Source organism: Hyla sarda, chromosome 6 (genome assembly GCF_029499605.1).
Source record: "Hyla sarda isolate aHylSar1 chromosome 6, aHylSar1.hap1, whole genome shotgun sequence".
Lineage (NCBI taxonomy): Eukaryota > Metazoa > Chordata > Amphibia > Anura > Hylidae > Hyla > Hyla sarda.
In genome coordinates, this window is record NC_079194.1 from 70,484,559 (window position 1) to 70,504,105 (window position 19,547).

Below are 19,547 nucleotides of genomic sequence, written 5' to 3' on the forward strand. Positions count from 1 at the left end.
TGGGCATTGGCACGGGATGCCTGCTGATAGATATCAGCAGGCATCCCTGTCCGGTCCCCACCTGGCATCGTACAGGTACGCCCTTGGACCTTAAGTACCAGGGAGCAAGGGCATACCTGTACGCCCTTCGTCCCCAAGAGGTTAAGAACTGTCCAGAGTAGGAGAAAGTCCCCATAGCAAACATATGCTTCTCTGGTCAGTTCCTAAAATGGACAGAGATGTCAGCAGAGAGCACTGTGCTCGTGATTCAGCAGAGAGCTCTGTGTTTCAAAAATAAAAGAATACCCTCTGTAGTGTTCAGCAGCTAAAACGTACTTGAAGGATTAAGATTTTTAATAGAAGTCATTTACAAATCTGTTTAACTTTCTGGCACCAGTTGATTTAAAAAAAAAAGTTTTCCACTGAAGTACTCCTTTAACGCTTACTCTCTGTGTTTCTTGATTCGGTACCTTACCAGTTATCTTGGATTTTGACCCGACTAGTTTACTATTCTATTTATGTGAGTTTGTTAGACCCAGTGTTTTGAATTTTCATCTGTTGCTTGTTTACGCTTTGTATTCTAACTTTTCTCCTCTGACTAGTACCATTGTTGTTTGTCCTTACTTGTGACGCTCCAGCACGTTATCCAGCACAGGATTTTAAAAGACCAGATGTGGAATAGTCGCCTAGGGCAATTACGCAAGTAGGCAGGGATAGTGGTTTGGGATTAGAGCAGGGCTGCACTATTCCCTGCCCTATGGGGCACTAGATGTGTGTTCCTACAAAAGAAGACAAGACACAGCAATAAGAGAATTGATGTGGCCTACAGAAATTTAGAGGTCTTATGTAGAGAATTCTCTTTAGACTATTATACTAATGAATACGAACGTAAGAATTTTTATGCTTAGAAGAGTTACCCAAAAGGTACAAAGTTATCCCTTCATCCACAGGACACAAAACTTGCTGATCTGACCACTGGAACCACCAAAGATCCCAAGACCGTAGGATAACTGAGAATGAATGAGGTGGCACTGCAGCCAGTGCTCTGTTAATTTGCTAAAGGGCTCCAGATTTTGCCAAGTTCAACTTTTGGCAATGTCCCAAATCTCCAGAGAATTAATTGAGCACTGGACGAGCATGCGCATCTGTTCCCAATTTCCGGGATCCCCACCAATCAGCTATTCTGTGGATAGGGGATAACTTTATATCTTGGGATAACCCCTTTCAATAAGTTACAAAGATAAATGCGAAAGAAAGGTGCGCTCCTACTGTGATAACGTAAAAATAAACTCTGCGTTGGATGGTAGTGTATAGGCTTAGCAGATGTTGTGCTGAGGGCACAACACCCTGAATGGCATGTAGACTCGCAAAGTGATGCAGCTGCCATGACATCCTCTCAAGGTCAGGCAAGACTCTCAGTAGAAAACAGTGCAAATGGAAGCGACCTGAAACAATCCATGTGGAAAAATGGATGTATATATACTTAAATTTTTTCCATGTTGTTTGTTTCGGGTCCCTTCCATTTGCACCCTTCAATAAGTTAACTCAAAACAAATATTAACAAAGGGGATTTATGTCATCTGCTGTGTCTATTTAGGCAACCACATGGTTGGCCATTGACTATGGAACCCCCAGTAACTGAACATTGCAAACCATGTTGTTCACTCTAAATTGGAAGCAATATTGGTGGATTGGTGTCTCTTCTGCTTCATACTTTACCTTTCCTTAAAGTGTACATGTAATTTGCAAAAACTTTTTCATAATGTAGATATACCTTTATAAGTATATTCGTAACATACATTGGTAAAAAAAAATTATATTTTTGGATGAAAAAAATGCTGTCCTTGCAGCTATTGGTATTTGCGAAGACCAAATACAGGCAGTGACGGTAGGACAAGCAGGGCTCTGTGCAGGCTCCTGGCTTGTCAATCATCCTGCTGTGTGAGGACGGGGCATGTTACAGAGCCCTGCTTGTCCTCAGCCCTGCTTGTCCTCAATGCACAGAGCCCTGCTTGTCCTCAGTGCACAGAGCCCTGCTTGTCCTCAGTGTGCAGAGCCCTGCTTGTCCTCAGTGTACAGAGCCCTGCTTGTCCTCAGTGTGCAGAGCCCTGCTTGTCCTCAGTGTACAGAGCCCTGCTTGTCATCAGTGTACAGAGCCCTGCTTGTCCTCAGTGTACAGAGCCCTGCTTGTCCTCAGTGTACAGAGCCCTGCTTGTCCTCAGTGCACAGATCCCTGTTTGTCCTCAGTGTACAGAGCCCTGCTTGTCCTCGGTGTACAGAGCCCTGCTTGTCCTCAGTGTACAGAGCCCTGCTTGTCCTCAGTGTTCAGAGCCCTGCTTGTCCTCCCTAACTTCCTGTATTTGGTGTACAGAGGCACAGCTGCAGGGACAAAAAGATTTTTTTTCACCCAATGTAGATAACTTTGGGACTGTCAGTAATTCAGTTATTTGATACAATTTACAATTTACCAAACACTGCTCTGGGATGATAGAAAAGGTAAATGAACACTGTAGAAAGAAGAAACAGGTCTTTATGTGTTGTCCATGAACAATGAATAGTGTTTTGTTTTTTTGTTTTTCCAGTCCAGATGTCACCACCAGAAGGATTAATTGTACAAAAGTCTGATTTAAAGAATGGGTCCATAACCCTTCGATGGAGAATGCCTGATAATATTTCTTACCATAGATCTCTACTTTACCAAGTCACCTACTACAGAAAGGACTGGGAGTCTTGGGAGGTATAATGATAACCGCTAAATGGTCTTGGGGTGCGGCCAGTGATGGAGCTGAACCACAACAGTATCAACCAAAGTGAAAGTACAGTACAATGATATAATAACAATATCAGGCAGTATGCACTATTAATGTATTGATAATAATAGTAACAGACATAAGCATAGGGTTTAAATAGTAATATAGTAACAGCCGTAGAGTATAGGTACAATATTAGCACTAGATAAACTGTAGTGTCTTGATAGTATGATAATACGAGTAATTGATAAAAGTACCAGCCGCAGTATATGGATACATAGATATAAAGGCTATCTTACACGGCCTGATTATCGTGCAAATGAGCGTTCTTAGGAAACAGTACCAACCACAGGGTATAGATATAATAATAGTACCAACCATAATGCTTAGATGCAATTCTAGTACTAAACATATTAGTATAAATGTATCAGTTATAGAAAATAGTACTAAACACAATACATACCGTATTTTTCGCCGTATAAGACGCACTTTTTCTTCCCCTAAACTGGGGGGAAAAAGTCGGTGCGTCTTATACGGCGAATACACTCCTATCGCGGTGGTCCCTGCGGCCATCAACGGCCGGGACCCGCGGCTAATACAGGACATCACCGATCGCGGTGATGCCCTGTATTAACCCTTCAGACACGGCGATCAAAGCTGACCGCCGCGTCTGAAGGGAAAGCGACACTAACCCGGCTGTTCAGTCGGGCTGTTCGGGACCGCCGCGATTTTACCGCGGCGGTCCCGAACAGCCCGATTGAATAGCCGGGTTAGTGCTTACAGGACACCGGGAGGGACCTTACCTGCCTCCTCGGTGTCTTCTCCGTTCAGGGATCCCCTGTATGGCCGGCGCTCTCCTTCCTCGTCATCATGTTGTCGCGTACGTGCGTCGGCGTGCGTAACGACGTGATGGCGGCGACGGAGAGCGAGGATACCCGGCCGGCAGCAGAGATGTTCCAGAGAGACGGGGACACGCCGACAGCGATGGAGCGACATCCAGGGCAGCGGTGACGGGTCCAGAGCGGCGGGGACACGTGAGTATTACCTCCTCCTGCAGTGATCTTCAATCTGCGGACCTCCAGATGTTGCAAAACTACAACTCCCAGCATGCCCGGACAGCCAACCACTATTGGGTTCAAAATCGTAATTTTTTTAGATTTTGCCCCTAAAAATTGGGTGCGTCTTATATGCCGGTGCGTCCTATAGGACGAAAAATACGGTAGATACAAATAGTGACGACCACAATGCTTAGAAAATAAAAGTACAAAACATAATTGTACAGTTGTCCCTCATGTTACAATATTAATAGGTTTAAGGATGACCATTGTATGTTGAAACCATTGTAGGTTGAGACCATGACTCTATGGAAACCGGGTAATTGGTTCTGAAGCCACATAATGTCATCCAAAAATAGGTAAAAGTGAGAATTAAAGAAAAATAAGCAAATAACTAATATAGATAAAGCAAATCCTTACATATAAAAGTAAGAAAGATCTGCTGGGAGCTGTAATCACTGTCTATGTAGAGGACAGGAGCTTCTTTAGGGTTCTGTACAGTACATACAGTGTCCTAAAAAAGTAACATGGAGCCGCCCTTAGTGTCCAAAGGAGCAGCTAATCCTGGCACAGGTAAAGTAATGACATGTACTATAAAACTGTAATGTAAATTATCCCGCACGGTGAACGGCGCAATTAGAGGGATAAAAAAGATTAAAAGGTAGCATGTATCGCAAAAATGAGACCAATAAAAAGTACAGTTCATATAGAAGTTAGCACGGCACTGCGTTTGTGGAGGAGACTTGCGTGTTAGATATGTGTCTGTGTAGCTGGGTGCTGCTGGTGGTGCGCTGATATACAAATTTCATATGGCACTTGAAGAGAAGTAAAGAAATCGGCAACTCACATCTCAGCTGGTATAGTCTTCTTTATTGAAGCATACTCACGTTACAATATAACAGAGGAAGAGGGTAGTGGGGGGATAGTGATGAGCGACCGAGCTCCTGTTTTGCACGCTGTACGTGCTTCCTCCGTACAGCGTGCGAAACAGGAGCTCGGTCGCTCATCACTATCCCCCCACTACCCACTTCCTCTGTTATATTGTAACGTGAGTATGCTTCAATAAAGACTATACCAGCTGAGATGGTGAGTTGCCGATTTCTTTACTTCTCTTCAAGTGCCAATAAAAAGTACAGCTTGTCCCGCAAAAAAATAAGCCCTCACAAAAAAGTTATGGCTGTCGGAAAATAATAACACAAAAAAAGAAAAGGAAAAAGAACATAAAAAGCTATATACAATGGGTATCGCAATAATGGTACCGACCCACAGAATAAATATAACATCACTTTTACAGTGCAGTGAACACCATAAAAAAAAATTGAACGTTTTGCATCACTTATATAAAGTACAATATGTCACGAAAAAACTATCTCAGAATCGCTCCACTCAGAAAAAGCTTTCCAAAGTTATTACCATTTAAAGGGATACATGTAAAAAAAAAAAGCCTGGTCATTAGGGTAAAAAATGGGTCCATCCGTAAGGGGTTAAACCTCCTTCCTGTGCCTCATGGGGGTAACAAGAAAAGGGAGGTCGTGTGGCCTCCATATAAATATTGGCGCACCAACCTAAGTATTTGAAGAAAAGCAAGCGTTTAACTACCACACCTATCGCGTCCAATGACATGTGGCAGTGTTGCATAAAAAACACTGTTGTATATCTCGATACCTTTATGATGCCACTAACTAATCCTTTTTTACAGGCTATAAATGATTGTATTTCTTGCTTTTCAGGATGCTGCTGTGCTTAATGTTATGGGAAAGACAGACGTCAGCTTAAGTCCTGGGCTGTTTGTTCCGGGTAGCACCTACCTGTTTAGAGTCCGCTCCGTTCCAGACGAAGAACACCGGTACCGTAGTGCCTGGAGTGACAGTATATCCTGGATGATGCCTGAAGAAGGTATTTTTTTTTTTTACAAAACAGAATTATAGACAGACCCCCAGTAAAACTGTATTAGGGTGCATGCACACCACGTTTTTGCTATACAGTTCCCGTATACGGTTTCAAGTTAAAAACCGTATGGAACTGTATAGAAAACTGTATGCATTGACTTAACATTGTAAACCGTATGTTAAACGCATCATCCGGTTTAGTCCATTTTGTGTCCTATACGGTTTTGTCTGTTTTTTTTACCCTTACCCAAAACCGTAGTCTACCACGGTTTTTGGTCCGGGTGAAAAACTGTATTAAACCGTATACGTATACCGGATGGAACCGTACAGAACTGTATGTGTGTATGGTTCCTAGTGTTGCTCGCGAATATTCGCAATGCAAATTTTATTCGCGAATATCGCATATTCGGGAATTCACGAATATTCGCGAATATACCACTATATATTCGTAATTACGAATATTCGTATTTTTTTTTTCACAGTATACATCACAGTGATCATCCCTCTCTGTTTCCAGCTTGTGTGATATAAAGAAGGCTCTAATACTACTGTGTGAGACTGGCGTACGAATTTTCGCATATGCTAATTTTTGCATATACAAATTTTCGTTTATGCTAATTTTTGCATATGCGAAAATAAAACACGAATATTACGAATATGCAAATTTAGCGAATATATGACGAATATTCGTCCATATATTCGCTAAATATCGCGAATTCGAATATGGCCTATGCCGCTCAACACTAATCGTTCCATCCGGTTTTCACCATACGGTTTTTGACTTTGCACAGTTTTTTTTCTTGGAATTTCTATCAAACAAGTGAAACTTTATTTAAAAAACGGATACAACTGTACATCGTTTTTCAAACCGTATATGGGTTAAAATTTGTACGCACATTTTGATACAGTTTAGTCAGGTTTTGAGGAATCCGTTTTTCATCAAAAACCTGATACGGGAACTGTCACATATGACCCCATGACCTGGATAAGGATGATGATCAGTGGTGTAATATACATTACCAATCATCTGTTACGCCGAGCGCTCCGGGTCCCCGCTCCTCCCCGGAGCGCTCGCTAAATCCTCGCTACTGCAGCGCCCCGGTCAGATCCACTGACCGGGTGCGCTGCGATACCGCCTCCAGCCGGGATGCGATTCGCGAGGGTGGGGCCCGCTCGCGATGCGCACCCCGGCTCCCGTACCTGACTCGCTCTCCGTCGGTCCTGTCCCGGCACGCGCGGCCCCGCTCCCTAGGGCGCGCGCGCGCCGGGTCTCTGCGATTTAAAGGGCCACTGCGCCACTGATTGGCGCAGTGGTTCTAATTAGTGTGTTCACCTGTGCACTCCCTATGTATACCTCACTTCCCCTGCACTCCCTCGCCGGATCTTGTTGCCATCGTGCCAGTGAAAGCGTTCCTTGTGTGTTCCTAGCCTGTGTTCCAGACCTCCTGCCGTTGCCCCTGACTACGATCCTTGCTGCCTGCCCCGACCTTCTGCTACGTCCGACCTTGCTTTTGTTTACTCCCTTGTACCGCGCCTATCTTCAGCAGTCAGAGAGGTTGAGCCGTTGCTAGTGGATACAACCTGGTTACTACCGCCGCAGCAAGACCATCCCGCTTTGCGGCGGGCTCTGGTGAATACCAGTAGTGACTTAGAACCGGTCCACTAGCACGGTCCACGCCAATCCCTCTCTGGCACAGAGGATCCACCTCCTGCCAGCCGGCATCGTGACATCATCATCCGTACAGTACTGGGGGGGCGGCACTGTTGAAACCCCCCCAGTACAGCTTGGCACAGAAAGCAGTCAGGGAAATCATTAGATTAGATAGGGACAGTTAGGAGTTAAAAATAAAGATTTTTTTTTCAGCGTACCATCTGTAGGTTTCCGCGGGTCAGTAGGATCTTTAGCTGCGTGTCCCCAGCCCTACTGGGTTGCTGTGGTCTGCCGCCAGCATTTTATTTTTGGCGCAGACCTTTTTGTTTTTTGCTAAACGTGTGGCTGGGCCCTCTTAGCTATAAAAGAGCAGTCCGCCACCGTTAGCTAAAGCCCACCCAACGCTGATCAGTTCCATAGTACTGATCAGCATTTTTTTTTTGTGGTGCAGGCCCTTTTTCCGGTTATAGTGGCTTTTTTATTTTTTGCACTTATAGGCGGTCCGTGCCACCAGTAGCAGGCTGTGCTGTGTGGACGGACCGTACTTCTGTGTGCAGCCTTCCACACCGCTGTCAGTGATTTATCACTGATCAGCTGGGTTTTTCCGGTTCAGGCAGGTGCATTTTTTCGGGGTTAAGCGTTTTATTATTTTATTTTTCGGGTATTTTGTGTGTGGATCTGTGAACGTGCCACCAGCCACTGTTTTGGCCCAGACCCCCCACTGACTTCTGCGCCCCCTGCTGCCACCAAGCACAAATCAGTGCGCACACTACTGATTAGGTACACGCTCTTTTTGGGCACAGGGCTTTTTTGCGCTAGAAGTCAATGAAAAAAAAAAAGTTTTTTTTCCTCTTTTTATTTTACATATATATATATATATATATATATATATATATATATATTTTTTTTTTAGGAAAGGGCAGGTTTAGTTAGTTAGAATAGGTTAGGGTGGGTTAGGGAGGTAGTATCGCACCACACCACACACAGCACATGCACAAATAAAGTTTTCCCCCCCACATATACACTTCACCCCCCATTAGAGTAGGGGAATGGCCCGCAGGTCATTTTCAGCGGAGGAGGCATATGCCATACTTGCCTCCAACACTGAAAGAGCCTCAGAGGACGAGGAAGACCCCACCTTTTTTATTTCCTCTTCCTCCTCATCATCTAGTTCTGATGATGAGCCACCAAGGCGGTGGAGTTGCCGCCATGTGGGACCGCAAACCTCCTCTGCTCCTGATCCTGTGCCCCATAGTATGAGTCCCTATGGCGCTAGTCAAGCCCCCCAGCCAAGTTCACTGGTGCCCCGTACTGGAGAACTTGTCTGGACTGAGCCAGCGGACCATGAGCCCGTGATTCCTGAGTTTGTTGGCGACTCAGGAATCAAGATTGACATCGTCGGGTTAACTGAAATGGACTATTACATTTTTTTTTCAGTGACGGCTTTGTCAATCTGATGGTTGACCAGACGAACCTGTACGACCAACAGTTCGTTGCCGCAAACCCGGTCTCACTTTTGGCTAGGCCCAATGGCTGGTTCCTAGTCGATGCAGCCGAAATGAGGACATTTTGGAGCCTCGTGCTACATATGGGCCTGATCAAAAAACCCAGTGTCAGGCAATATTGAAGTGGGGACAACCCCACTCTACAATATGGCAATGGCACATCCCCTGTTCGGGGCCATTCAGAAATTCCTATCCCCCGGGGTGAGTCCGTGCCCTTACCCATGAAAACCTGTTGCTGGTCCGGTATAAAGACAAGAGGGCTGTCCTTATGCTCACCCCAATTCATGGGAACGGCAGCACCCCTGTCCCTGTGCGAGGTACCGTGGGACCGGTCCTCAAGCCCGATTGTATTCTGGACTACAGTTAGTATATGGGGGGAGTTAATCTTTCTGATCAAGTCCTCAAGCCATATAATGCCATGCGGAAAACACGTGTATGGTACAAAAAAGTTGCAGTCTACATGGTACAGGTTGTCATGTATAACTCTTTTCTACTGTCCCAGTACGCTGGGAACACAGGGACATTCCTGCAGTTTCAAGAGGAAGTTCTTTGGTGAGCGCCAAGAAACTGGAATTCTGCAACTATGGGCCCTTGTATCGTCCCCGGCCTACACTTTCCAGGTGAGGTCCCCCACATTGGAAAGAAGGGACGATCCTAGAAAAAATGCAGTGTGTGTCGCAAGAGGGACACCACCACTCAGTGCGACACTTGCCCTGATCATCCGGGCCTCTGCATTAAAGGGGTTTTCCAGGCCAATACTTTTTTTTTTATATATCAACTGGCTCCGGAAAGTTAAACAGATTTGTAAATTACTTCTATTAAAAAATCTTAATCCTTCCAAAAGTTATTAGCTTCTGAAGTTGAGTTGTTGTTTTCTGTCTAACTGCTCTCTGATGACTCACGTCCTGGGACGTGACATCATCATTGAGCAGTTAGACAGAAAACTTCAGAAGCTAATAACTATTGGAAGGATTAAGATTTTTTAATAGAAGTAATTTACAAATCTGCTTAACTTTCCGGAGCCAGTTGATATATATAAAAAAAAGGTTTTGCCTGGAATACCCCTTTAACCCCTTCAGGACCAAGCCCATTTTGGCCTTAAGGACCAGAGCGTTTTTTGCACATCTGACCACTGTCACTTTAACCTCTTCAGGACATAGGGCGTATGGATACGCCCTGCATCCCGAGTCCTTAAGGACCGAGGGCGTATCCATACGCCCGTGGGAATTCCGGCCCCCACCGCTAGCCGGTTGGGGACCGGAGCCGGATGCCTGCAGAAATCGTTCAGCAGGCATCCCGGCATATCGCCCAGGGGGGTCATTATGTCCAATTCAGTCCAGCGATCTGCGGCGATTCCGGGCCAATCGGGTCTCCAATGATTACCGGCCGACCAATCAGGGCGCCTGCTGCGGGTGTCACTCCCGCACCCGCTCCGCCCCTCTTCCAGAGGACGTGAGCGGGTGCAGGACGTGCACCCCGGGTGCTGGGGACCCCGATCCCCGGCGTCCCTGTTGGGATCGGGGCCCCAGGAGCGGTGGCGGCAGCGGGACTGACCTGTTCCCTGAGCAGCAGCAGGAGGTGAGTGACAGCCTCCTGCTGTTGCTTAACAACAGCTCCCAGCATGCAAAAAGGGCATGCTGAGAGCTGTAGTTATGCAACAGCAGGAGGCAGACCACCACAACTCCCAGCATTCCCTTATGGGCATGCTGGGACTTATGGTTTTGCAACAGCTGGAGGCACATTTTTTTCTATGGAAAAGTGTACCTTCAGCTGTTGTATAACTACAACTCCCAGCTTGCACAAACAGCTAAAGTGCATGCTGGGAGTTGTAGTGGTGCATCTGCTGGTTGCATAACTACAACTCCCAGCATGCCTGTTGGCTGTCGGTGACTGCTGAGAGTTGTAGTTTTGCAACAGCTGAAGGCACACTGGTTGTGAAACTCAGAGTTTTTTTTTACCTAACTCAGTGTTTCACGACCGGTGTGCCTCCAGCTGTTGCAAACTACAACTCTCAGCAGTCACCGTACACCATGCACCGTACATGCTGGGAGTTGTAGTTTTGCAACAGCTGGAGGCACACTGGTTGTGAAACACTGAGTTAGGTCACAAACTCAGTGATACATAACCAGTGTGCCTACAGTTATTGCAAAACTACAACTCTCAGCAGTCACCGACAGCCAACGGGCATGCTGGGAGTTGTAGTTATGCAACAGCTGGATGCCCCCCCCAATGTGAACGTACAGGGTACACTCACATGGGCGGAGGATTACAGTAAGTATCTGGCTGCAAGTTTGAGCTGCCGCAAACTTTCTGCTGCAGCTCAAACTGCCAGCGAGAAACTACTGTGAACCCCCGCCCGTGCGACTGTACCCTAAAAACACTACACTACACTACCACAAAAAATAAAATAAAAAGTAAAAAAAACACTACGTATACACAGCCCCCCTCCCCTCCCCAATAAAAATGAAAAACGTCTGGTACGCCACTGTTTCCAGAACGGAGCCTCCAGCTGTTGCAAAACAACTACTCCCAGTATTGCCAGATAGTCACTGACTGTCCAGGCATGCTGGGAGTTTTGCAACAGCTGGAGGCACCCTGTTTGGGAATCACTGGCGTAGAATTCCCCTATGTCCACCCCTATGCGATCCCTAATTTAGGCCTCAAATGCGCATGGCGCTCTCACTTTGGAGCCCTGTCGTATTTCAAGGCAACAGTTAAGGGTCACATATGGGGTATCGTCGTACTCGGGAGAAATTGTGTTACAAATTTTGGGGGGTATTTTCTGCTTTTACCCTTTTTAAAAATGTAAAATTTTTGGGAAAACAAGCATTTTTTTTTTTTTTTACATATGCAAAAGTCGTGAAACACCTGTGGGGTATAAAGGTTCACTTAACCCCTTGTTACGTTCCCCGAGGGGTCTAGTTTCCAAAATGGTATGCCATGTGGTTTTTTTTTTGCTGTCCTGGCACCATAGGGGCTTCCTAAATGCGGCATGCCCCCAGAGCAAAATTTGCTTTCAAAAAGCCAAATGTGACTCCTTCTCTTCCGAGACCTGTAGTGCGCCAGCAGAGCACTTTTCAACCCCATATGGGGTGTTTTCTTAATCAGGAGAAATTGGGCTTCAAATTTTTAGGGGTATTTTCTGCTATTACCCTTTTTAAAAATTAAAATTTTTGGGGAAAACAAGCATTTTAGCTAAAAATATATATATTTTTTTTACATTTGCAAAAGTCGTGAAACACCTGTGGGGTATTAAGGTTCACATTATCCCATGTTACATTCCCCGAGGGGTCTAGTTTCCAAAATGGTATGCCATGTGGGGGGGTTTTGCTGTTCTGGCACCATAAGGGCTTCCTAAATGCAACATGCCCCCCAAAAACCATTTCAGAAAAACGTACTCTCCAAAATCCCCTTGTCGCTCCTTCGCTTCTGAGCCCTCTACTGCGCCCGCCGAACACTTTACATAGACATATGAGGTATGTTATTACTCAAGAGAAATTGGGCTACAAATTTTGTCCTTTTACCCCTTGTAAAAATTCTAAAATTGGGTCTACAAGAACATGCGAGTGTAAAAAATTAAGATTGTGAATTTTCTCCTTCACTTTGCTGCTATTCGTGTGAAACATCTAAAGGGTTAAAACACTTACTGAATGTAATTTTGAATACTTTGGGGGGTGTAGTTTTTATAAAGGGGTCATTTATGGGGTATTTCTAATATGAAGACCCTTCAAATCCACTTCAAAACTGAACTGGTCCCTGAAAAATAGCGAGTTTGAACATTTTGTGAAAAATCGGAAAATTGCTGCGGAACTTTGAAGCCCTCTGGTGTCTTCCAAATGTAAAAACTCATAAATTTTATGATGCAAACATAAAGTAGACATATTGGAAATGTGAACCAAAAAAAATGTATTCGTAATATCCATTTTCCTTACAAGCAGAAAGCTTCAAAGTTAGAAAAATGCAAAATTTTCAAATTTTTCATCAAATTTACGGATTTTTCACCAAGAAAGGATGCAAGTATCGACAAAAGTTTACCACTATGTTAAAGTAGAATATGTCACGAAAAAACAATCTCGGAATCAGAATGATAACTAAAAACATCCCAGAGTTATTAATGTTTAAAGTGACAGTGGTCAGATGTGCAAAAAACGCTCCGGTCCTTAAGGCCAAAATGGGCTCCGTCCTGAAGGGGTTAAACATTAATAACTCTGGAATGCTTTTAGTTATTATTCTGATTCCGAGAATGTTTTTTCGTGACATATTCTGCTTTAACATAGTGGTAAAATTTTATGGTAACTTGCATCCTTTCTTGGTGAAAAATCGTAAATTTGATGAAAAATTTGAAAATTTTGCATTTTTCTAACTTTGAAGCTTTCTGCTTGCAAGGAAAATGTATATTACAATAAAATTTTTTGATTCACATATACAATATGTCTACTTTATGTTTGCATCATAAAATTGACAAGTTTTTACTTTTGGAAGACACCAGAGGGCTTCAAAGTTCAGCAGCAATTTTCCAATTTTTCACAAAATTTTAAAACTCGATATTTTTCAGGGACCAGTTCAGTTTTGAAGTGGATTTGAAGGGTCTTCATATTAGAAATACCCCATAAATGACCCCATTATAAAAACTACACCCCCAAAGTATTCAAAATGACATTCAGTAAGTGTTTTAACCCTTTAGGTGTTTCACAGGAATAGCAGCAAAGTGAAGGAGAAAATTCAAAATCTTCATTTTTTACACTCGCATGTTCTTGTAGACCCAATTTTTGAATTTTTGCAAGTGGTAAAAGGAGAAAATTTTTACTTGTATTTGTAGCCCAATTTCTCTCGAGTAAGCACATACCTCATATGTCTATTTAAAGTGTTCGGCGGGCGCAGCAGAGGGCTCAGAAGGGAAAGAGCGACAAGGGGATTTTGGAGAGTACGTTTATCTGAAATGGTTTTTGGGGGGCATGTTGCATTTAGGAAGCCCCTATGGTGCCAGAACAGCAAAAAAAAAAAAACACATGGCATACCATTTTGGAAACTAGACCCCTCGGGGAACGTTATAAGGGGTTAAGTGTATACCCCACAGGTGTTTCACGACTTTTACCTAAAATGCTTGTTTTCCCAAAAATTTTACATTTTTAAAAAGGGTAAAAGCAGAAAATAGCCCCCAAAATTTGTAACACAATTTCTCCCGAGTACGTCGATACGCCATATGTGACCCTAAACTGTTGCCTTGAAATACGACAGGGCTCCAAAGTGAGAGCGCCATGCGCATTTGAGGCCTAAATTAGGGACTTGCATAGGGGTGGACATAGGGGAATTCTACGCCAGTGATTCCCAAACAGGGGGCCTCCAGCTGTTGCAAAACTTCCAGCATGCCTGGACAGTCAACGGCTGTCCAACAATACTGGAAGTTGTTGTTTTGCAACAGCTGGAGGCTCCGTTTTGGAAACAGTGGCGTACCAGACGTTTTTCATTTTTATTGGGGAGGGGGGCTGTGTAGGGGTATGTGTATATGTAGTGTTTTTTACTTTTTATTTTATTTTGTGTTAGTGTAGTGTAGTGTTTTTAGGGTACAGTCACACGGGCGGGGGTTCACAGTAGTTTCTCGCTGGCAGTTTGAGCTGCGGCAGAAAATTTGCCGCAGCTCAAACTTGCAGCCGGACACTTACTGTAAACCTCCGCCCATGTGAGTGTACCCTGTACGTTCACATTGGGGCGGGGGGGGGGGGGGAACATCCAGCTGTTGCAAAACTACAACTCCCAGCATGCGCTGACAGACTGTACATGCTGAGAGTTTTACTTCTGCAACAGCTGTTTGTGACCTATCTCAGTGTTTCACTACCAGTGTGCCTCCAGCTGTTGCAAAACTACAACTCCCAGCATGTACGGTGCATGGTGTACGGTGACTGCTGAGAGTTGTAGTTTGCAACAGCTGGAGGCACACCGGTCGTGAAACACTGAGTTAGGTAAAAAAAAAAAAAACACAACTCACAACCATTGTGCCTTCAGCTGTTGCAAAACTACAACTCTCAGCAGTCACTGACAGCCAACGGGCATGCTGGGAGTTGTAGTTATGCAACCAGCAGATGCACCAATACAACTCCCAGCATGCATTTTAGCTGTTTATGCAAGCTGGGAGTTGTAGTTATACAACAGCTGAAGGTACACTTTTCCATAGAAAAAATGTGCCTCCAGCTGTTGCAAAACTATAAGTCCCAGCATGCCCGTAAGGGAACGCTGGGAATTGTGGTTGTCTGCCTCCTGCTGTTGCATAACTACAGCTCCCAGCATGCCCTTTTTGCATGCTGGGAGCTGTTGCTAAGCAACAGCAGGAGGCTGTCACTCACCTCCTGCTGCTGCTCCGGGACACAGGTCAGTCCCTCGCCGCCGCCGCCACCACTGGGGCCCTGATCCCAACATTGACGCCAGGGATCGGGGTCCCCAGCTCCCGAGGTCCACGTCCCACTCACGTCCTCCGGAAGAGGGGCGGAGCGGGTTGCCGGAGTGACACCCTCAGCAGGCGCCCTGATTGGTCGGCCGGTAAACCGGCCGACGAATCAGGACGATCGTGAGGTTGCACCAGTGCCACCTCACCCCTGCAGGCTATGGCTGTTTGGGGCCATCAGAGATGGCCCCGATCAGCCAGTAATTCCGGGTCACCGGGTCACTGGAGACCCGATTGACCTGGAATCGCCGCAGATCGCTGGACATCGCCGACATGGGGGGGCATAATGACCCCCCTGGGCGATATGCCGCGATGTCTGCTGAACGATTTCAGCAGGCATCCGGCTCCGGTCCCCAACTGGCTAGCAGTGGGGACCGGAATTCCCACGGGCGTATGGATACGCCCTCGGTCCTTAAGGACTCGGAATGTAGGGCGTATCCATACGCCCTATGTCCTGAAGAGGTTAAGGATTGCTTCAGGGAGCACTACATTTTTAATCCTTTCACCTGATTTTCATTCCCCAGAATTCGACTCCAATGTACCAGTCCAGAGTACATTGTCTTCCAAATTTAAAGCCAAAATACCCCCCCTGAAAAAAAAACTCTTTGCCAATACCCCCAATATCCCCCCCCCCCCAAAAAAAAAGAAAAGAAATGGTTTATTGATTCAAATGGTTTTTTGATTCAACAGCAATGGGGGTTTGCAGTTGCCTCAAATGTGCTGCGCTCTCTCTGCACCTGAGCGAGGTGCGCATTTGAGGTAACAGGTTAGGGACGGCCACACACATCACACTCCCAGAATGATGATTCAGAGCATAGGGTTTGGGGCAAACATCATTTTAACTTTTGCCTGTACTCTGGGTCATCATTCTGGGAATATAATTGGCATATCAGTATTAAAATTGCAATTTTCATTCCCCCCATAGTACACTTCATACATTCCTGGAAAATAAATTTAGGGAACACCCGTCTGTTCCAAATCTCCACTTCTCCCCTATAAACCTTCCCTAGGGGGTGTACTGTTTGTAATATTCTCACATGTGGGTGTTCTTTTCTTGTATTTTCCTCTGAATGTATGTAACTGTTAGGTCCGTAAGAAACATCCGCCTCAAATGCAAAGAGCTCTCGGTCATGTGACAATTTGGAGTCACATGTTAGTTGTTCCCAGAAAGATGAAGCAGAGCATAGGTTGAAAATTGCAATTTTCAAAAGCTAACCTTCATCCAAGTAAATTTAGGAAACACCAGTGCATTCAAAATGTCCTCTTTACCCCTATACCCATTCCTCAGGGTGGGTACTTTCTGTAATGGTGTCACATGTGGGTGTTTCATTTCTGTATTTTCCTCGGAATGTATGTAACCGTCAGCTACTGATATGCCATAGGCCTCAAATGCAAACAGACCTCTATGACTTCTGAGCCTTGTTGTGCGCCCGCCCAGCAGGTTACCCTATATGTGGATATATTTCTATAGTCAGGGGAAAAAGCCCTCCAAAATTTGTAACCCAATTTCTTCCATTACCCCTTGTGAAAATGTAAAAAATTTTTGTAACTCCAGCATTTTAGTGTAAAAAAAATGAAAATTTTCAATTTATGACCCACTTTTCAAAAAACCTGTGAGGTGTAAGTACTCACTGTACCCCATGTTACCTTCCTTGAGGGGTGTAGTTTCAAAATTGTTATCACTTGCCGGTTTTTTTTTTTTAGATTTTTATGTCAGAACCCCAACCTCTGCAGTGCGAAGCACCACTTTAGGCCTCAAATCTCATTGGTGCTGTCTCACTCCTAAGCCCTGTTTTGCATCCGCATAGTGCTTTACCGCCATATATGAGGTATTTCCTTATTCTGGAGAAATGGGGGGGGGGGGTTCTGCTGTTCTGGCATCATGGGAGGTTTGTAAATGCACATCGCCCCTGACTTCAATTTCAGCAAAATTCTCATTCCAAAAGTCCTTCTGTTCTGTGACCTGTAGTGTGCCAGCAGAGCACATGACGTCCACATGTGGGACGTTTTCTTAATCAGGAAAAATTGGGCTTCAAAATTTGGGGTCCAATTTCTCCTATTACATCATGTGAAAATGAAAAATTTTTGTAACACCATCATTTTAGTGTTAAAAATAGAATTTTTCACTTTTACGGCCCACTGTTCAAAAAACCTGTGAGGTGCAAGTACTCACTGTAACCCTTGTTACATTCCTGGAGGGGTCTAGTTTCGAAAATTGTGTCTCATGTGGGGGGTTTCTGCTGTTCTGGCATCATGGGAAGTTTGTAAATGCACATGGCACCCGACTTCAATTTCAGAAAAATTCTCATTCCAAAAGTCCAATGGCACTCCTTCTGCTCTGAGACCTGTAGTGTGCCAGCAGAGCACATAATGTCCACATATGGGGCATTTTCTTAATCGGGAGAAATTGAACTTCAGCTTCTGTAGTCCATTTTCTCCTATTACCCCTTGTGAAAAAGAAAAAATTGGGGTAACACCCTAATTTTAGTGTTAAAAATCTAATTTTTCATTTTCACATGCAACTTAAACGCAAAGTTGTCAAACACCTGTGAGGTTTTAAGGCTCACTATACCCCTTTTCACATTCCTTGAGGGGTGTAGTTTCCAAAATGGTGTGCCATGTGAGTTTTTTTTGCTGTTCTGGCAACATGGGGGCTTCCTAAATGCAAAATTCCCCCCAAAAACCATTTCAGCAAAATGCTCTTTCAAAAAGCCAAATTTTGCTCCTTGTCTTCTGCGCATTGTAGTGCGCCAGCAGAGCACTTAAGGTCCACATATGGGGCATTTTTTTTAATCGGGAGAAATTGGGCTTTAAATTTTGGGGTCCATACTTTATTCTAAAGTGTATAGAGCCTTTAAAGAGATTATCTCATCATATGCAATCATATATATATATATATATATATATATATATATATATATATTTGTGGTCGGTGCTCAATCGTATAGCGAGCCTACCTTATTAAACCTCTTACTAAACTCCTATTCCCTACTAAATCCTGTAACCTATCTAGGCAGTTAGAGTTACGCCATATACTGTCGCGTAGGAGTACACCTGAAAAATAGAGGGCATACCCTGATGTATAATGATAGTCATGAAGTGAAAAATTATATTGAGGGAGGGTTGGGTGGGACGTGATGAACCCGCGGCGTCAGGAACAGGTAAGGCCGCGGGTTTTTATAGGGAATCCCCGCCCCTCCCACAAATGCAGGCTAATGAATTAGCCTTAATACTTGTGGTCGGTGCTCAATCGTATAGCGAGCCTACCTAACTAAACCTCTTACTAAACTCCTATTCCCTACTAAATCCTGTAACCTATCTAGGCAGTTAGAGTTATGCCATATACTGCTGCGTAGGAGTACACCTGAAAAATAGAGGGCAAAACTCATAATGAGAACAAAGCGCTATTAATATGCGTAATAACCACGTGACCAAAGACTGAATTGCATTGTGCAATACTGACTATGGAATAGGGGTACAGTGCACGTAGCACTGAACTCCCAGCATCCCGATTTCTTAACCACGTATGCTGGCCACCATGATGTGACATCGGTGCAGCAGCCCCAATGCTTAAAGAAAGACTGAATATAATGGACGAATCACTACAAAAGGATTTGACAAGAATACGTACGTGTTTGACAAACAACGTAGTAGTGAGTACAGCCCCCTAAAGAATAGCAGCGGCTGATCCCGATGAATCCTAAACATGCGGAAGCAAAAGATAGCCAACTCGAGCAGAGAATCACTCAAGGGACTTGGGAAATGCCGTATGATGATAACCTGACCGGACAATGACATTCTACTGCTATACAATTTCCATGCATAAAACCTGCATCCTAACGAAATTAAAGTAACTACGGCCATGCACCTACATGTAATTCCCCTGAACCTTAGGAAACCTCGACAACTCAAGAACAGCGTGGCTACTAATGTTAAGCTGTCCTGATGTCCTAATGGGGAATCACCTAAAGCGCCAGATAACCAATTAACTAAGCCAGCTGCCAGGGCTGATGGCTAGAGGGCTTGCAAACCTCCCTATTTGCTTACACTTCAGAGCAGATTCGATGGCGTGGGACGCAAACAATGACGACCTGTCAGAGCAAGACAACATGATATTATTCTGGATACCTGACAGAAACACTTTGATAGTATTATGCTAGATGTAAAGAAGAGAGGCAAAACCCGATGAATGCAAATAGGAATAAAATGGCGTGTGAGACATCCCCTGGGTCTCTAATGTAAAATATTGTGTAAGTATTCCAGGCTGTGTGTTGGAAGC

The 19,547-nt window shown here is 44.6% G+C and overlaps 1 protein-coding gene across 4 annotated transcripts in view; it reads left to right on the forward strand.

Moving 5' to 3' along the window:
* Positions 1–19,547, forward strand: part of CSF2RB (colony stimulating factor 2 receptor subunit beta) — a 129,464-nt gene that overhangs the window by 31,410 nt on the left and 78,507 nt on the right. For all 4 annotated transcript variants that reach the window (XM_056524089.1, XM_056524088.1, XM_056524087.1 and 1 more), the window contains exons 5-6: positions 2,562–2,716; positions 5,515–5,680. In XM_056524089.1, the coding sequence (XP_056380064.1) occupies positions 2,562–2,716; positions 5,515–5,680 (321 nt within the window). The remainder of the gene's footprint in view (positions 1–2,561; positions 2,717–5,514; positions 5,681–19,547) is intronic.